This window comes from Barbus barbus, assembly GCF_936440315.1.
Source record: "Barbus barbus genome assembly, chromosome: 3".
Classification (NCBI taxonomy): Eukaryota; Metazoa; Chordata; class Actinopteri; order Cypriniformes; family Cyprinidae; genus Barbus; species Barbus barbus.
In genome coordinates, this window is record NC_136731.1 from 21,154,334 (window position 1) to 21,174,652 (window position 20,319).

Sequence of the window (20,319 nt, forward strand, 5' to 3'; positions counted from 1 at the left end):
TAATAGTCACACAAATACCTGTTTGAAAAGAAAATTAAAAATAAAAATTTACAATTTAAAAGAACACTTAATAGTTCAAAATGATGTTTTATAGTATATAACGATTTAAATAAAATACACATTTAATAGATATACAGTCAAACCAAAACTTATTAAGAAACCATATATATTTTTTTTTAACTAGTGGGTGCAGGACACTATTTATCTAAGTGAGGATAGCAAAATAAAGTAAACTGTGATATATTATACTCTTCATAGAGTGAACTGCCAGTAAAATTGATAAAAACTTTGGGACCAAAAATTTAATTTGACACTTGGACCTGACTGTGTTTTGTTAGCCTACATCTTTCTATCAAAATTATCTGACATTATCAAGATGAATTTGTTCTGACACATTTTGACACATATTATTACCATTTTCTAAGCCATAGTGAATAAACTGTGATAATGTGAGAAATGTTGAAGGTTGTCTGAATAAATCTTAGTTTGACTATAATTCATTTGTGATCATCAAGATGAATTTGTTCAGAGTCTGACACAGTTTAACTCTGAGTTCTTGTATATTTCATCACCATGTTCTAAACTATAGCGAATAAACTGTGATAATGTGAGAAATGTTGAAGGTTGTCTGTATAATTCTTGGTTTGGCTACATTTTTATTATTATTATCATTATTATTATGGCCTAGACCTAACGCGCCATCTTGTGGTGTGATATTTGGTCAATTGTAAAAAAAATTAAACATGAGTCACTGATTATTCCCCGCTTTATTACACACCAATGTCCTCATATCGTGTCTGTTTCAGATTCGATGCATCATAAATAAATAAGAATGCGCTTTGTCTGCGTTCCAATGACGTTAACGTGACGCAGTGACGCGAGTCGTCGTCTTACCGGAAGCTGAAGCAGTCGCGTTGGCATTTCTCTATCAGCCGACGGTCGAGCGCTGGAGACATCGAGCCTGTTCGCCGACTTCAGGAACGGGACATGATAAGGTGAACATTTGATGGCATTTATGATTTAATCAGCGATCATTAGAAACACTGTGTGCGATGGGACGCTAATGAAATGCGAGGCTTTATCATTTAAACAGACTGTTATCTTTAAACAGTTGCCGAAACCGGATTTTTCATGTGCCGGTTTCTTCTGGCGTAAGTTACAGCCAAATCGCCTTTGATCGACCGATATATATCGATTAAACCGCAGGTGACTGAGTTTTGATGGTAGTGATTTATGGTACCACTCTTGATTAATTATATAGATTAATGATATAGACTCGATATTGACTTTCAATTGAAAACGTTGATGACATCCGCTGGGCTCCCGGGAGAAACATCACCTAAAATAGCGATTTACATGCGGTTTTATTCGATAACGAACCGTTTTGGTATCAGTGAACTGTTTTGTTCATGTTGTTAAGTATTAAATTGTTTTTGTTTGTTTGTTTTTAAATTGAATGCTGACCGCTAGCCGTCTTCTGGTTTCGTCATTGGTCTTATGTCTGAACCTTAGCAAACAAATGTAGCATGTGTTTGCTAAGTCATGTACATCTCTCTATATAGATGTTTATTATAATTACACCCTGTTTGTTATTCGCTGTTTACTTTGTGATTAGGTTATTTCATCTGTTGTAAGTTATCTTGCACTATGATAAATACTAACGTTATGTCTTGCACTTTTATACAGAAATAAATTGTACCTTTAATGTATGACAACTATGTGTTCTGTTTACATTTTGTGACATTAGTTTGGCATCTGATGCCATTTCTGTCTTGTCATACCAAAACGTATATTATAAATAAAAACACTTCTTTGCATGAAGCTGACTGTAAACGTAACTGTATGGACACTAACTTACTTGCGAGCAGGTCAGATAACTCAATGGTAGCACATATCTCTTCCCCTAATATTTGAGGGTACGTCACATGTTTATAGTGGATTACTCAGTAGGACGGTGTGTGCTGGATTGTGATTCTGGAAATAATGTCATCTGTGGAAACAAAAATCTGGCCTTTCCTCTGAACCTCTGACTGTGTGTATTTCTGGCAAATAGGGTAGGTTGCGGCAAGCATTGCGTTAGACAGGAACCATCCCACTGTCCTGTGGTGCGGGACAGGCGCTCTGTGGCCGGACAGATGGCCTCACTGTCAGGATTCAGTTTGGGAGGGGTGAGGATCTCTATGTGGTGGCTTAAGACATTATAAATGACTACAATTAAAATGACATCAGTTTTTACAGTCCTCAGGAGAGCAAACCCCATTCTGCTCCAGAGTAGAAAACCACTGCTGCTTTTGTGTTTGATGGCTGTATTATTATGTACACCTGTGATTTTGTGTGTTTCTTTAGCTTTAGATTAGAGAGTGATCTGTAGTCATTTTTGTTCATTTTTCGTTCAAAGCAGTATTTTTAATTTCATGCTTAATCTGTTCTTTAATATTGATCCTGCTAATAAATGCCTGAGTTTATTGGGTCTTTAAAGCATAGTACCTAACATGACTAATACACAACTCAAAACATGTTTCATTTATCTTTTGCCCTTTTTAATGATTTGACTTTGTACTTATATATTACACTTATTCTCAATTAAAAAAAAGGCATTTTAAACAAACAGACTTGACCTAATACAAAGAAAGTTTAATATTGTGACATTCAATTCAAATAAATTACTTATTAATGTACAGGATAAATCTTTTTTTTAAGTATAATCACTGAAAAAATCTTAATTCAAACATGACAAATATAGAGATATGACAAGCAAACTGGCAATAAAGAGGGTGCTATAGGTGATTTAGTTTCTATTTGAAAGGGTAATTTGGTTTGGAAATCCCTCATCGTCATTTAAAGTGGGAATCAAGGAGTGCTGGGTCACAACATGTGACACTCCTCCTGAAAATCCGGAAAAGAATCAGGAGAATTGCAGAGATGTCTGGAATATCTCTGACTGATTTAGAAGCGAGCAGGTTTGTGTGCTGCAGGTTGGGTTGCTAATAGAGGCCTTGTTTGGAATGAAACTGATGGCTTCGGCTTACACCTCTTCATCATGTCAGATCTAATGAGCGATTGCATACATAAAAGACCTATGATAGAAATGAATTGAGTTTCAGAAAAACATTGGATCTCTGTGCTGCTGGTCAAACAAATGATGAAGGATGAGGAATGTTAATGAGAGAGGTCATTTTCAGACGCGTGAGTTATAGAGGCACAAACGTCCAAGTGTGCTTAATGTTTTAAAAGGATAATATCTGTGGCCGTTAATCTTATTCTGAGCAAGCTTTAATGTATGGAAGGATCAGTCTGTTGTCCTTTTGTGATAAATGGCTTCATGTTTGATCTCTACAAGGGTTATATTCTAACTGAAAATGTTGTCCTTTACTTCCATGTTATTTTAATTATGTTCTTTCTTCTCTGAAACACAAAAGGAGCTCTTAAACTATGATTTACGCATAAAAGGACTGATGTTTTCATTTTTGGGAGAACTGTTTCTTTAACAATATCAAGAGAGAAATCGAGTGAAATCAGACAGTCGTGTTATGGAAGGGACCGTTTACTTTACTCACCCTCATGTTGTTCCAATTTCCAAAGCCGTTAGACTTTCATTAATCTTCAAAACACAAATATAAAAGACATTATTAATTGAGCCCGAAGTATTTCTGTCCCACCAATAAAGGTCCACGGATGCAAAATTTTGAAGCATCAAATGTAATCCATATAAATCCAGCAGTTTAATTCAAAGATTCTGGACAGACACAAGTTAAATTAAGTTTGTTCATCATATAAATTTGTTTCTGAAGGCGTAGTTTAAATCGCTCAGTTCATACGGATTATTTTTACAATATCTTTGTAAACATTTTTAAGCCTCCAAGATTTGGTGGAATGGGCTTTCAGGAGAGGGACAGAAAAATCTCTCAGGGTTTGTTAAAATAACTTCAATAAGTTGAATAAAAGCCATACAGGTTTGTAACAACATGAGGCTGACTCTCGTAAATGTTGACCGAATATTAATCTTTGGGTGAACTATTTCTTTAATGCTCTTTCCCCGTAGGACGAGAGAGAAATTAGTCTTGTGTAAAAATCCCCCAAAATTGAAAGTGAATACTGCAACCTGTAAAACTGTGAGCTCGTAAAGGATGAAGTAAGTCATGTGAGCCTGGTAGAAAGCCAAGTGAACAAAAAGTGTTATTGGATGTATGTCAAATGAGGACACGCCATGGGACCACGCCATGGGACCTCACCCTGTGATCTGTTTGTGGGGTTGTACTGACAAAACTGCAGTAGGAGGTGCAAATGAACAAGCTGTGTATGTGTCTCTCAGGACTGCTCTAATTCACATCTGCTTCCACAGGTCTCCACCATGGACACAGAGATGATGCCCAAATTCTCCTCGAAAGACGAGGAAATCGATTACTGGAAGTGCTTGTCTCTCAAATACAAGAAGAGGTAGGCCAAAGTCATTAACTATTAAATATAGCAACCAGCTGAGTTTTTACAACAGTGTGCAGTTTATCTTCACATAAAAGCCATGGGTAGTCAACCGTTTATGTTCAGACAAACAATGCTGATTGGCTTTTAAAAACTTGGCCACAGAATTGTAGTTAAACTTTGGCTAGCTGAGACATTAACGTTTGTTTCTGTGTTCATACCTACAATCACAAGCCCCGCGGGTGATGAATGGCTGTAAATATGACAGCAGCACTTTTTGTCATGGAGAAATGGAGAAAATGCCACAACACACAGAGAGCCTTTCACTGCCCTTGACAAAAGAGACCCTCTGTTAAACTGAGAAGATGCTCCATAGCTCCAGCTGCTGTGTTTAGTGTCTTGCGGTCTCTTTTATTAAAACATTTACCTTAGGAAAAGGTCAGAACACAGTTTTTAAACAGTCAAAAATTTGGAGTCAGTAAGATTTTGTTTTTGTAAAAGGCCTCTTGTGTTCACTAAGGCTGCATGTATTTGATCAAAAATACAGTAAAAAAAAAAAAACAGGAATATTGTGAAATACCATTGCAATTTTAAATTTTCTGTTGTAATATATTTTAAATTTGCATTCCTGTGATTTAAAGCTGAATTTTCAGCATCATTACTCTGTCACATGATCCTTCAGAAATCATTCTAATGTGCTGATTTTTTTAATAGAGGCTCCTTCAATGAATAGAGAGCCATTGTATAGCATGTATTTGAAATATAGCCATCTATGTATCATTTATAAATGTCTTCATTGTCACTTTTGATCAATTTAATTTTTCCTTTATGATTAAGTAATTATTTCTTTAAAAAAAAAATTGTACTGACCCCACACTTTTGAATGGTGTATCTCATTAAGGACTGTGAATGTGCTTTTGAGCAGCTTCCTGTTGTCGAGTGAGTGTTTTCATGATTTGTGCTGAGGAAGCAGGCCCACACATGTCAGTAGGGATGAAGTGACAGATTTAAGGTTCCCTCTACACATGACAGAATGAGGCTGGGGGAAGTGACCAGGGTTAAAGGGACATTCCCTGTCTACCAGACCTTCGGAAACGCTGTCTAAAACCAACCAAGACTGCATTCAGTCTGTTGAGCTCATTTCCTGCTGCCAGACCTCACTATTCATCTCAAGCCTGCCTTACCCCTTTTCCACCAAAGCAGTTCCAGGTGCTAGTTCAGAGCCAGAGCTATAGCCGGTTCTTAGTTGGTTCGACTGGCGAGCGCTTTAAGAACCGGTTGCTTTTCCACAGGCTAGAGAGCCAATACAGAGCCAGGTCTTACGTCACAATACGTTTCATGTTTCATGTTTCGGTTCACTAGCGCAGCACAACAGGCTTGTTCAATGTGCATCAGCACCACGCAGACCGATCGATCGATCGGCACACAACACACTAAAGCACCGCGAGAGCGATCCAAAAGCATAAAGAGCAGTCTGCTTTCCAGTCGCTCCCGCAGCACCCCGATGCCTCGCACCGACCGGTCCGCGCAGCACCGATCTATCCCGAACAAGCCTAAACAAACTATCAGCAATGGCGGATGTTCAATGTGCATCATTATTTAGAAGACGACAACAAACATGTTAACATGTTTGGTTGGTAAAATAAATGTTGTAAATTCAAATCAGAGCGTCTTCCTTGTCTGGAATGGATGTATTGTTAAGTCTATAAGGTAACAATAATATAATAAGAACCTTGTTTGAAATGGGTTTGGCTAAAAGAACATTTTGGTTTCATCTATACTACTAACGCAGTGGTGGGCCGTCAGGGGAAGCAGGGCCTTCTCTGCTGGCCCTATAAAAAATTAAATTGTGTGAAAAATGTTTTTGATTATTTAGGTATCATTTTCATTTGTGTAATGTCCACTAAATTGCCTATGATTAGTTTAGTTGAGGTTGAACTGGAATATCCTACACAAAAAAATTCTGAGGCCAGCACTACAGATAGTGCTACCCTTTTTTTGAAAGACGTCACATCTGATTTGTTACAAGCATTGGTGACAGAATCATCAGCCAATCAAATTTTGACTTACAATGACAGCCCGCCCTCTGGGTCCAGCTACGTGCCCAGTGCTACCCCCAGCGTTAGACCGCCTCTTTAGGCGGGTCAGGGATTTCCAAGGTACAAACATGAAAGTAAACGAAAAGAAAATGACAGCTGCAGCCATCGGCGCCTACACCAGATCTTGTTGCCGATCTACTAAAATCGTCTTTTTCAAGGTGTTCTTTTGCAGACAAAAGAGAATAACTGAGAAAGGAAGACCTACACCCAAAGTGAATTCGCTAACAAAGGCCAGCAAAGGTTTTATGCACCATTTCAAAGATTGCAACTAGTGGCTAACAGCTAGCACCGAGCACAAGTTATTTTGTTGGCTGTGTTTACTTTTAAATCCGAGTAAAGGGGCATGAAATGACAGACCCGTGGATTTTATTTACAAGTGACAGGTCAGTGCTTTAATATTTGATGAGTATTGTATCATGCACATTGTTATGGAGGTGTAGGTGGTGTGTTGATAATACTGTGGTGTGGTGTGTGGATGTCCAGCATTTGTACAGTTTTGCTGCTTTTGGCGCGTCATCATTTTAGAGTGGCATGAATGTGCACAGTGACCCGTGTATTGGCGGATTACTTTTACTGGCCATGTAGGGAAATTTACTCTGCATTTAACCCACCCCAATCTAGCCTACTATTAAAATAGTTGATCAGCTGTCATTGTTTGTTGCGAGCCTGTGTGCGGCATAATATGTGCATTATATGTATACTTAGCTGTAACAGTGATGTATAAGATGTGTACATGTATTTTACAGTTGCTTACTGAAGGCCCTGACTAAAACCCCATGGTATGCCACTGCTACTAGGCACTTATACTATATTGACTGGGTTAAATAGAATTACTAAAAAGAGACTAAAATGCCATTTTCATTGACTAAAACTAGACAAAAACAGTCATGGATAATTCTGACTAAAATGAGACTAAAATGCTCAGACTTTTAGTTGACTGAAACTTGACTAGACCAAAAAGAGTATGAACGTGACTAAAACTAATAAAAACTCAAATGACCGCTTCACACAAAGACTAGACTAAAACTAAAATTAAAACAGGCCGCCAAAAACAACACTACTCCAGAGTGGCCACAGCCCTGAGTGACTGTAATTCATTATCTGCTATAGCACCAGATGTCAAGGCCTAAATGCTTCGAGCATGTCAGCTCAATTTGTTGTAGTCTGGGTGTCAATTTGCATTGCATAGTTAATGTGATGAATATGCCGCCGCTGTTCCAGATGGCTGATGATGACGTGTGGTTTTTTATATGTTTGCGTATCTGCAGCTATCATGATGCTCAGGAGGAGCTCCAGGAGTTCCAGGAGGGCAGTCGGGAGCTGGAGGCCGAGCTGGAGGCTCAGCTGGGGCAGGCCGAACACCGCATCCGAGACCTGCAGTCAGAGAACCAGAGACTGAAGAGCGAGGTGGACACACTCAAGGTAGGAAAAGTCTTTGCTCTTTTGAAATAACACAAGGCTCCCTCCTCAGGCCACCCAGATCATTTATGGAAATTAATCTCTGAAAATGGGTCATTTAGAAGCTTTAACTTGGGGTGAATCTCACAATACCTCTCAAGCATGTCCAAGTCAAATTTCATTCCAATATAAAAAGCAATAGAAAATTGTAATTTTCTTAAAATGAAGTCTATTTGGGATCATCTTTGTTTCAAATAAAGACTACTGTTCGAAAGTTAAATCAAATGAATACTTTAATTCAGCAAGGATGCATTAAATTGATCAAAAATGACCAGATTTTACAGATTTTTATCAACATCTTAGATTTTACTGACCCAAACTGGAGGTTTATTTATTTATTTATTTTCATTGTGATACTATTTCATTGAAACACATTTACCACCCAAATTCTAATTACTGTAATGCCAAATATTTAAACATTTAAAAAATGCTTAATTTTTTTATGAGAATAGTGTGGTAGTGTCAGAAATGTAATAGGCTTTGTTTTATATGCACAAAAAAAAGTATAGAATATATATTATTTTAGGGTATACGTGTGACGTGCTAGTTGTCACAAGTATAAAAATTATACCTTATAAGGGTTAGCCAGTCATAACAGAGGTTATTTAAAATAGAAGCATTACAGGTACATGGGGTCAAAGGTCATGTTTTAGGCACTAGTTCCCTGATGAGCATGAAAAATATGTTGTGGACTGTAGGGAAGTAAAATGATACAGAAGTGGACAGTTTGGCGCAGCTGTGAGTACAATAGCACCTAATGGCAGAGGTACCTCCACACACCTTTAATCTGCTGATTTATCTGTAAAGCATCAGTAGTGTAGCCGCTCTGTTCTGTGATGCAGCATTGCCCAGTGTGAGAGCTGTCAAGGGTCTCTGGTAATCCCAAGTGTGCCGTAATTGGATGTCAGGATGAAGAGGAAGAGAATAGAAGACTGATGGCTCAAGCAGAAAAGTTCACTTATAGCACAGTTGTCCCTCTAAGACCCGTACAGAAATATCTTTTTAATGGCTTGGCTTTAGGTAGACACGGTAAAAGAGACTGCTTTATATTTGTGCAAGGTCTCCTCACACAAATTAAATTTGATCTCGTTGCTGTCCCAGAAAGCATGATCATTAAATGATCACATTCTCAGAAAGACTAGCGAGACTAGTAGCCTTTGCCCATTGACCCTGCGTTTGTTTTGAAAAATATGGGACACTCATTATTTTGCCATGGCCCAAAACAACACGCTTATTTAGAAGAAAAGAAATGAGGTGGATAAAGTAGGTTACCTACAAGAGAAGTCGGGAGGGTTGCTATGTGTACTGGTATTCCTCCTTTTCTTGCTCCTCATTAAAGGGGCAGTTCAATCAAAAATGAAGTCCAATGCAGGTAAAAATGGCTTTTTTTTCTCCCTTAAGAAGCCAAAACCAACTTGTTTTTGCAGATATTGTGCCACTGTGAGAAAAAAAAAATCCATTGCCATAAGTATTCAGATGAAATTGTTTTTCCAAATTAGGTTTGAGCTTGACCCAAAACGTCTTTAATTTGGATAGGATTTGGCTCTCTAGTTATTAAAGGAACACTCCACTTTTTTTGGAAATAGGCTCGTTGTACAACTCCCCAAGAGTTAAACAGTTGAGTTTTAGCACTGTGCAATCCTCAGTAAAGAAATGTGTAAAATGCTGTTTGATGGTTAAGAAGTATTTATAGCTGATACATTTTGTCACCCGCCACTGGTAGAGAGTTCAAGTTGTTTCTGATGGTGACTCAGACTGTCTCTCCCCTGTGTCTCTGACTGCAGGAGAAACTGGAGCAGCAGTACGCTCAGAGCTATAAGCAGATCTCCATGCTGGAGGACGACCTGGTCCAAACGCGTGGCATCAAGGAGCAGCTGCACAAATATGTCAGGGAGCTGGAGCAAGCCAACGATGACCTGGAGAGAGCTAAGAGGTACACGACAAGATCGTTTTGTCATTCTAAACTAACTTGGCCCCGAGTTCCTGAATTGCTAGGCTATGCAAAACTACAGTCAGGTCCATAAATATTGGGACATCGACACAAACATTTTTGGCTCTATACACACCACAATGGATTTCAAATGAAACTAACTAAGATGTGCTTTAACTGCAGACTGTCAGCTTTAATTTGAGGGTATTTACATCCAAATCAGGTGAACGGTGTAGGAATTACAACAGTTTGCATATGTGCCTCCCACTTGTTAAGGGACCAAAAGTAAGGGACAATTGGCTTCTCAGCTGTTCCATGGCAAGGTGTGTGTTATTCCCTGATTATCCCAATTACAATGAGCAGATAAAAGGTCCAGAGTTCATTTCAAGTGTGCTATTTGCATTTGGAATCTGTTGCTGTCAACGGTCAATATGAGATCCATAGAGCTGTCACTATCAGTGAAGCAAGCCATCATTAGGCTGAAAAACAAAACAAACCCATCAGAGGGATAGCAAAAACATTAGGCGTGGCCAAAACAACTGTTTGGAACATTCTTAAAAAGAAGGAACGCACCGGTGAGCTCAGCAACACCAAAAGACCCGGAAGACCACGGAAAACAACTGTGGTGGATGACCGAAGAATTCTTTCCCTGGTGAAGAAAACACCCTTCACAACACTTGGCCAGATCAAGAACACTCTCCAGGAGGTAGTTGTATGTGTGTCAAAGTCAACAATCAAGAGAAGACTTCACCAGAGTGAATACAGAGGGTTCACCACAAGATGTAAACCATTGGTGAGCCTCAAAAACAGGGAGGCTCGATTTAGAGTTTGCCAAACGACATCTAAAAAAGCCTTCACAGTTCTGGAACAACATCCTATGGACAGATGAGACCAAGATCAACTTGTACCAGAGTGATGGGAAGAGAAGAGTATGGAGAAGGAAAGGAACTGCTCATGATCCTAAGCATACCACCTCATCAGTGAAGCATGGTGGTGGTAGTGTCATGGCGTGGGCATGTATGGCTGCCAGTGGAACTGGTTCTCTTGTATTTATTGATGATGTGACTGCTGACAAAAGCAGCAGGATAAATTCTGAAGTGTTTCGGGCAATATTATCTGCTCATATTCAGCCAAATGCTTCAGAACTCACTGGACGGCGCTTCACAATGCAGATGGACAATGACCCAAAGCATACTGCAAAAGCAACCAAAGAGTTTTTGAAGGGAAAGAAGTGGACTGTTATGCAATGGCCAAGTCAATCACCTGATCTGAATCCGATTGAGCATGCATTTCACTTGCTGAAGACACAACTGAAGGGAAAATGCCACAAGAACAAGCAGGAACTGAAGACGGTTGCAGTAGAGGCCTTGCAGAGCATCACCAGGGATGAAACCCAGCGTCTGGTGATGTCTATGCGTTCCAGACTTCAGGCTGTAATTGACTGCAAAGGATTTGCAACCAAGTATTAAAAAGTGAAAGCTTGTTTTATGATTATTATTCTGTCCCATTACTTTTGGTCCTTTAACAAGTGGGAGGCACATATGCAAACTGTTGTAATTCATACACCGTTCACCTGATTTGGATGTAAATACCCTCAAATTAAAGCTGACAGTCTGCAGTTAAAGCATATCTTGTTTGTTTAATTTGAAATCCATTGTGGTGTATAGAGCCAAAAATGTTAGAACTGTGTCGATGTCCCAATATTTATGGACCTGACTGTAGCCTACGTGTCACCAATGCCCAACAAACCCAGACCAAAATACTTGGTGCAAGTGTCATGCTAAAGATACTTTAACAGTTCAGCATGTTTTAAATGACATCCTGGATTGTGCAGGGCTACCATCACATCTCTGGAGGACTTTGAACAGAGGCTAAACCAGGCGATAGAGCGGAACGCTTTCCTGGAGAGCGAACTGGACGAGAAGGAATCTCTGCTGGTGTCTGTGCAGAGGCTGAAAGATGAAGCTAGAGGTAAACAACTTTAATGACAATGCTGTGAAATGAAATGGAGTATAGCGGACAATCCCTCAGTTTTTCAATTTGACATGGTGCAGAGATTATGACTGACAGTTCTTCACTATTATGGCGTGTATCCGAGTGCAACGGCTTATTGAATGAGGCAGACAAATGTACGGCACTACTTCAGTTTGTCCATTGGGAATTGATTGTGGTGTAGAAATGGCCACTTCAGTCTAAATGGGTGATTGTTTCACGAGAGAGACATGTTAACGAAGGGGAGGAATTGAAACTATTCTAGCTTTTGGACAATACATGAGCACAAAAAGTGATATGCACGGATAAATAAATAAGAAACCCTACGATATTCCATTCAAAAATAAGAAATGTCCATTTTGATTTCATGGCGACTATAAAAACTTTCCAAAAAGTCGGGGTGTGTACATTAACACATACAATGGAAGTCAAGCATTTTTTTTTTTTAGTTTGCATCACCCTGGTTCTCAACAAAAAGAATCTTTTGGATTATTGCAGAAAATAAGATCTGTAACCTACAAAAGCTCATGATTCTTACATATTTTGCAAAGAACCACAAGCTTCACAAAATAACAAAACATTTAAGAATTTTGAAGCCTTAATAAAAATGGCAGAAGTAAAACACTAAATGTAGGCTAATAAGCAAAACTACACCACGGTCACATGACTTTAACATCACCACCATTCAGCTTCAGATAGCTTTTACTCTTTATTTAAAAAACAAAAAGATTTTTACTGAAACTGAAAGGTTTCCAAGAGCATGATTATGAACATAAGGCTGTATATGAGTTTACTTGATGACGTTTAATGTCTCGACAACATCTAATCCCATTTAGCCACTTATTAGCAGCCACCTTTTTCAATACCAAAAAAAAACAAAAAAACAGAGTGGGGTATTACAAATTTTGGAGAAGAAAACATGATAATATCTTGAGTTTGTGTTAGGGTACTTTTTCCAGTACTCGCCCGATACCGATACTTTTATTTTTGGTACAGAGTACCGATATTTTCCTTGCATTTGTACATTTTTAAATATTGGGTACAGAAACCAAAAGAGTATGTATAATGTTAATTGGTTAACTTCATTTATCAAATAGATACAGTCAAACCAAAATTTATTCAAACACCTTTAAAATTTCTCACATTATCACGGTTTTACTGGTAGTCCACTGTATGAAGAATTTTTGTCACAGTTTACTTTATTTTGATTTGACTGTATAATATCTTCGGTTATTTTCACACTTAATTATGCCCATTAAAATGTATTTTACAAGTTTTTATTACTTTCACTGTTAATTTTTTGCTCTATGGTACATCATCTTTAATTTACTAGCATTAGCGCTGCTCCATTGCAGCGGCTCAGTACTGTAATTACGCGTTTTGCTGTAATAATGCAGGGAACCACTCGTTATAAATCTCTGTGATATTTTCAGAAATAAAAGTTGCTTTTTTTCCATCTGAAACGTGCTGCAATTTATATTCCAAAGTCACTCATGTAATGCATAATCACTCACGAAGCAAGCAAAACACACGCATGTATTTGTACTGGTGCAGAATGAGAGGGACAAGAACAGAACATAGCGCATAGGCTGTTAGTTTCACTTTCGCCAGAAATTTGTGTATGCTTAAGGTTTAAAATAAATGATGTTTATAGTGAATACCCCTGTAAATTGTCTTATATTTACGATTTAGTTTTAAGCCAAATGTTGCGTGTGCCAAGTGAGCGAACATCAATAAAGATCGCACAACAGAAGTGCGCGCACGCTCTCTCTCTCTCCCTCCCTACCGTTAAGTAACTTGTGCATTGTTTTACTTACTTGTTTTTGACACATCCGACCAAACTACAAACTATCCAGTGATGTCTGTGAGAAAGGGATATTCACTTGATGAGCTCGCGCATCTGCGCCGTCGCGTGCTCAATCCACTCAGCGCTTTTCTTAGCCCATCAGCTCGTGCACATCAGCTATACAGGTGTCAATACTGAATGTTTAACATTAATTTCATTGCATACATATACTTCACAGACATCCTTAATCTCTAATAACTCCATTCTGCTGTCTGTTGTCTGTATTTCTTTGTCTGAATATGGCACTTATCACATGCTGTGTGGTATCGGCGTTTGGTATCGGGGCATTTTAACGAGTACGAGTACAGGAGCTTAGTATCGGGCCCGATATCGGTATCGGTGCATCCCTAGTTTGTATGAACCACAGAATTTGTTAGGCATCAACCAACCCCCCCCCCCCCCCCCGAAAAAAAGACCATTGACATCAGGGAGATGGGCCTAAATTTCCCAAATGCTACACTCATTCCCAGGTTTCCCTGAACACAAAGGATTAAGTTTGTGCAGGTTTATCAGTGCTAAATATACATGTTGTTTTTCTAGACTTGAGGCAAGAGTTGGCAGTTCGAGAGAGGACTTCAGATGTTGCCAGGATGTCGGCCCCTAGCTCTCCCACCCTAGACATTGATAAGACAGACTCAGCAGTGCAGGCCTCCCTGTCCCTCCCAGCTACGCCTGTAGGGAAGAACATGGAGCATCCTTTCATTGCTTCTAAAGGTTTGTGGTATTTGTCATTTAGATGATTTTTTTTTTTATATTTAAATAGTGTAAATTTATATATTCAATAAATTTCAGCAATTTTGAGGATCATGTGTATTATATATCGGCATTTTGTGTATTGTATATTATCATTATATTGATCACCTTGTTCTCTAATTATCATAACCACATTGGCCACGAAACTAATTTTTCACTCACACTCTTTAACAGTCTGACTGCCAGCAGTTAGTTACATTTACCTTTTTTTTTTTTTTCTTTTCTTTTTTTTTTCTTTCTCTCTCTCCAAAGCATTGACCAATGGCTGTGGAAGCTCCCCCCTCACACCGTCTGCAAGGATCTCGGCTCTTAATATTGTTGGTGATCTTCTGCGGAAAGTTGGGGTAAATTCCTGAATGCTTTCACTGTGAAACTGGCCCTACATGTGTTTCACTTTAATGCTTAGAAAGAACTAATTGTAATCTCGTATAAGATAAGACTCAAACTCAAACTAGATGCACATGCTAATGGAAAAACATGGGATGTCTCTTTTTATGCAGGCTCTCGAATCTAAACTAGCTGCCTGTAGGAACTTTGCCAAGGACCAGGCAGCAAGGAAAAATTATGCAACAGGAAATGGAAGCCTCATCAACAGCAACGTAACCAAGTTCTCTCATTCGCTCCACACTACGTATTTTGACAAGACGTAAGTGCTTAGCTTTCTATTGTCTGCTCACCAGGCCCACACAACTGCACAGCTTTCTGTGGAGATTTGAACATTTCGTTATTAAAGCAATGAAGTATTTAATAGATATGAGTTATTATATAGATAATCGGTGGTGTTATTAATATTACAGATTATTAAATATTTTGGCCTGTTTGTTTTTAACTAACAATAACAGATTCTAATAAGTACTCTCAATTCAACTTTTTGTCTAATAGTTACACATTGTTTAAAAGCAGCTTTACAGAAAATCATGATGTAAATGTTTATATTATCTTAAAGGGAGAGTTCACCCAAAAATTAAGTTTCTGTCATTTACTCACCCTCAAGAAGTTCTAGACCTATGTGTTTCTTTCTTCTGTTGAACACAAAAGAAGATATTTTGAAGAGTTTTGGTAATCTAACAGTTGGCTGTAGCCTTTGATTTCCACAGTATGAAAAAAATACCATGGAAGTCGATGGCTACCAGCAGCAGTTTGGTTACTAACATTCTTCATAATATCTTCTCTTGTGTTTAGCTGAAGAAAGAAAATCATACTGATTTGAAACAACTTTAGGGTGAATAAATGGCCATTTTCATTCTTGAGTGAACTATATATACAGATATTCCCTTGAATATCTTAATGCCGTGTGGTTTCATTAAGGAAATTATATCTGAGTGATAAAAAGGTTTACATTTTGCAACAATATACAATCTATATATTCTCACTCTAAGCAAATATGTATTAGGGCTGAACAATTAATTGCTTTTGTGATAATATTGCGATTATATGGAAAAAAAAGACGATTTTTCAACCACAGAGGCGGCGATTACACTTTCACGTGACACGCGAGAGTAAAGAGGTGTGTTCGACTTGAAGATCGATTGGTGTATGACGTCAAAATATGGCGAGAGAAAGCATAAGGAGACGTCCGCCGATCGGTCTAGCAGCGCTGCTTCAAGTCGAACACATCTAAGCAGTCTTCAAAGGAAGCATCAAGTTGGCACGTTACAGTGTTGCCAAGTCTGCGGTTTGCCTCCAAAAATGTGTATTTTACCCCCGGGAATGCAATTTTTACCGGTGGACTCCCCACGAAATGCGATTGGGCTAGTTTTGAGTAGCAATTGGGTGGGTTTTGTTGTGAAAACCTGGCAACCATGGCACACTAAATGCAGAAATGGTTCAAATCGTATATATGAGCATGCTTCAAAACGGCACATGGAAATGACTCCAGCAGGAACAGTGTTACGGTGCATTACATTATTAATTTATATATAGATATCCTTATTCATTTAAAGTCTGTCTAAAGTTAACAGACAGTGTTTAAAAAGTGCAATCCAGTGACTTTGAATTACCTAAATACTGAGTGTACTGAGCAACAGATTTGTTTTTTTATATTTCTGCAGTCTACTTTAGTTTGTGTGATTTGTTACTGATTGAAACAGATTAATGTTTACACCAGGCTTATTTGTCAATGCTTTGTTGTCATAATAATTATTACCTGCTTGCAAGGCTGGAAGTTCAACACCTCAGTCAATATACTACTGTGATTGTAGTTGTTAAATAAAAATGTCATTCATATCATCACCTAATTTCATCGTAACATATAGGCCTGACCTACTGAAAAGAACATTTATGTTTAATCTATCTAATAGTTTGTTTGGTCATACTATACAATGATTTATTGCTAGTCTTTGTTGAATAATACAGAACATAAAGAGCTTTAAAAAAATAATTGCATATTAAATCAATCGCAATATTAATTTAAAAAGAATTCGCAATTAGATTATTTTCCAAAATTGCTCAGCCCTAATATGTATGCAGATAAAGTTGGACACACTTATATATTCAACCTTGTACGAAGAGCTGTGTGATGAAAGAGATTGGTTATATGTGACCCTGGAGCACAAAAGCAGTCATTAGTAGCACGGGTATATTTGTAGCAATAGCCAACAATACACTCTACGGGTCAAAATGATAGATTTTTCTTTTATGCCAAAAATCATTAGGATTTTAAGTAAAGATCATGTTCCATGAAACTATTTTGTAAATTTCCTTCCTTAAATATCAAAACTTAAGTTTTCATCAGTAATATGCATTGCTAAGGACTTTATTTGTACAACTTAAATGGCGATTTTCTCAGTATTTTCTTTTTTTGCTCCCTCAGATTTCAGATTTTCAAATAGTTGTATCTCAGCCACATTGTCCTATCCTAACAAACCATACATGGAAAGCTTATTTATTCAGAAAAAACATTGACACTTAAGACTGGTTTTGTGGTCCAGGGTCACATATAGTAGGTATTGCTTTACCCGAGTATACTGTACTCAAGACATTTTGTATACTGTATCCAGGAAAGCTTGGAGATGCTTATAGTAGTTGTATAATTAATTCAGGGTAATAATGTATGTGGTGATACTGGGACTTACAAAACCTGTGAGTTTTTGTTCTATACATAACAATTTGGTGCAGTGAAAAGCCTTATTACTATTTTCTGATGTGTATCACTGACATGGTTAATTGAAGCATATGACGGGGTAAACATTTTTTGATTATATCACCCAACCCCAAGGAGTTTTACTGAAGATTTATAATGCTTATTCATAACAAATTGTTCACATTTTGTTGATATTACTCATCTCTTTTCCTCACAGGAATATGAATGGCCTGGATCCCGGTGCCCTGACAGCCATGGCTTCCCCGCGGACCATGTCTCCTCCCGGCATGCTCCCTCTCAGCGTGTGAGAGACTTTCCCAGCGACCTCCACACAAGCTCGGACACTATGTGGAAACAGAGAGGACACTCGAGAGATTGTGTGTGTGTGTGTGTGAGAGAGAGAGAGACTGAGATGACGTGCCTCAAGCGTGTCTGACAGATTCATGTCAGGCGTGAGGGTCTGTTCCTGTGAGCGTGAGCTTCAGTTGACCTCTGTTCTCAAGAGGTCTCGCCTAAAGCCAGCAAAACGACAAAGGTCTGAGTCAGGCCACAGCTTCTGTTTGAGTGTTTGTGTGTCACATGATTTAAAAGACGTTAAAGGGATTTTCTTTGGAGGTGAACGCCACTGTATGCTTGATGCAAATGCGTGTGTGTGATCTGAGGTAGATCTGAACGTCGCCTCAGCCTTGATTTACACGTTCACTGTTTTCAGCTTCAGTAAAGGGTCTAAATGTGGAGGTCAGCAGATGTTTTTACTGGAATGAATGCCAAGAAAACATGTTCAGTAGCATGGAAACATCGCCTACCTTTAAAAGCACTCTAATGAACTATTAACCCAGTTACATCAGCTGACTAGTCACCAGTTTGCATGATGCAACCACTATTTTAGGGCTTCAAAAGGTTTGTATGTATGTTTCTGAAACTGCACTTCAAAATCCCACAGTTTAGTGGTTTGCTGTGTCTAGATTCACGAGCCGCTGTGGTCATGACGCAAACCACAAATACTGTTTCACTTGTGTGACTGCTTTGACTGTAAATCAGTCTCTGTGCGGTGTGACCTTCCTCACAGAACTTGTCAGTGGTTGTATGAACCTCATTTCTATCGCATGTGCCTCTGCTGGATCTACCGGTGAGTTTAGTATTCACTGTTTATTTATTTCATTTGTGGAACTGAAGCCAACTTTTGTTTATCACAGTGTAAGTTCAGTTAATTTACGCCAAACTTTAACATTAAGTTTAGGAGCACTTGTTAGTGTTAATTTCCCTCTTTGAGTCTTTGATTTCACAGTAATCACGCACTTTGTTGGCTGTTTTGTTATATCTTATGTATATAGATTTGTAAACATAGCAGTGATGCCCTGTCTGTAGATACTAAAATTGGGCTGTTTAATTTATTTGAGAATCTTTATGGCATGTTTTGACACGATGAGTGAATTTTACATACTGTGCATTGGTTTAAAAACATATATCAAGATGTAAAATTGATTGTCTAATATGTGCAAATAAATAAAGGGAAAAAATGGGCATGGAGTTAGCTTTTTGTTTTCATCATTGGTCATGAAACTCATTTTAGATTGTGCTTTACTGACAAAAGAGGGGTTTTTTTAGAAAGAAATGTATTTATATTTATGGTTATTTAAATGTTTTAATACAGTATTTACAATATTATACATATTAACATGAAATATAAGAATGAACAATTCTACAGCATTTATTAATCTTAATGTTACTTTCAGCATTTACTAATGCATTATCACAAGCTTTGTTTAACATAGTTAATGCGCTGTGAACATGAACAATATTTTTATTAACGAACATCAACAAAGATTAATAAAGAGTGTAATGTAGTGTTCGTTCATGTTATTACATTAACGAATGACGCCTTATTTAATGTTTTAAAGATCACAAAAGGGTTTTTTTTTTTGTGTGTTTCCGAAAGAAATTTCTTATGCTCACTAGTAATAATAACAGGAAATAAAATGTATTCATGTTTATAGTAAAATATTTTGATGCATTCATAAAGTATTTTATTAATAATTTTAATCAAATTTATTTCCATAATTCATGTTTATTAATGTGCAAATTTAATTGCATGAATTATGAAATTGCATTGTTGTGTACTGTTTAGACATGATGAAAACAATACAAAGTTTGTTTTGAAAGGAATTTAAATGGGTCACATAGTCATGACATTGCTGCCCTCTTGTGGTTCTTAGTCGAGACTAATATTACTAAAAGGAAAATGAAGCTTATAAGCAGTAGCACTGTGCTAACACTACATTCTTATTAAAATTACATTGAATGCAATAAACTATATTTATATAGTTTAAAATAATTTTGTGTATTCATATGCAATTTGTCATTGGATTTTTAGCACTGTCCTAAACAAACACTTTATATAAAGTGTACAAAAAAGGGAGAATATGTGACTGTCCAGCATTACTTGATTTATTATTATTGGTCCTCGAGAATGACTGTTTTACTGTTTAAGTCAACTATTTACCATAGAGACAATGAAACTGACAGACAGAAACTATTTTCTTTAATACATACAATATATAAATAAGTTACAGATTTTTAAAAAGCAGTATCTACACAAAACTAAAAAAAAAAAAAAATATTTACAAGATATAATTTAAGGCATCTAGAAATATATATATATTTTTAAAAATCATTCATTGCACAATCTCACATTCTCTGTTTTCTCCATTCATTTGTTCCCAGAAGAATCTAAATGACA

The 20,319-nt window shown here is 37.6% G+C and overlaps 1 protein-coding gene across 2 annotated transcripts; it reads left to right on the forward strand.

The window, feature by feature from the left end:
* Nucleotides 1–898: 898 nt before the first annotated feature.
* LOC306845387 (nuclear distribution protein nudE-like 1-B) lies at nt 899–19,108 on the forward strand. 2 transcript variants are annotated; one of them, XM_079378162.1, is made up of 10 exons: nt 923–995; nt 2,054–2,168; nt 4,343–4,437; nt 7,787–7,940; nt 9,761–9,909; nt 11,741–11,877; nt 14,285–14,458; nt 14,750–14,841; nt 14,998–15,143; nt 17,797–19,108. In XM_079378162.1, the coding sequence occupies exons 1-10, from the start codon at nt 988–990 to the stop codon at nt 17,885–17,887; spliced, it is 1,161 nt and encodes a 386-aa protein (XP_079234288.1). In that variant the 5' UTR covers nt 923–987; the 3' UTR covers nt 17,888–19,108. The 2 variants fall into 2 exon arrangements, with proteins under 2 accessions (XP_079234289.1, XP_079234288.1); XM_079378163.1 differs by lacking the exon at nt 2,054–2,168 and having other exon boundaries at nt 899–995.
* The last annotated feature ends 1,211 nt before the right edge of the window (nt 19,109–20,319 follow it).

Excerpts from the sequence above, each read along its gene's own strand:
- LOC306845387 (XM_079378162.1), top strand. Across the intron at positions 14,842-14,997 it reads ATCTTCTGCGGAAAGTTGGG|GCTCTCGAATCTAAACTAGC; the intron begins GTAAATTCCTGA and ends CTTTTTATGCAG. Across the intron at positions 15,144-17,796 it reads ACTACGTATTTTGACAAGAC|GAATATGAATGGCCTGGATC; the intron begins GTAAGTGCTTAG and ends TTTTCCTCACAG.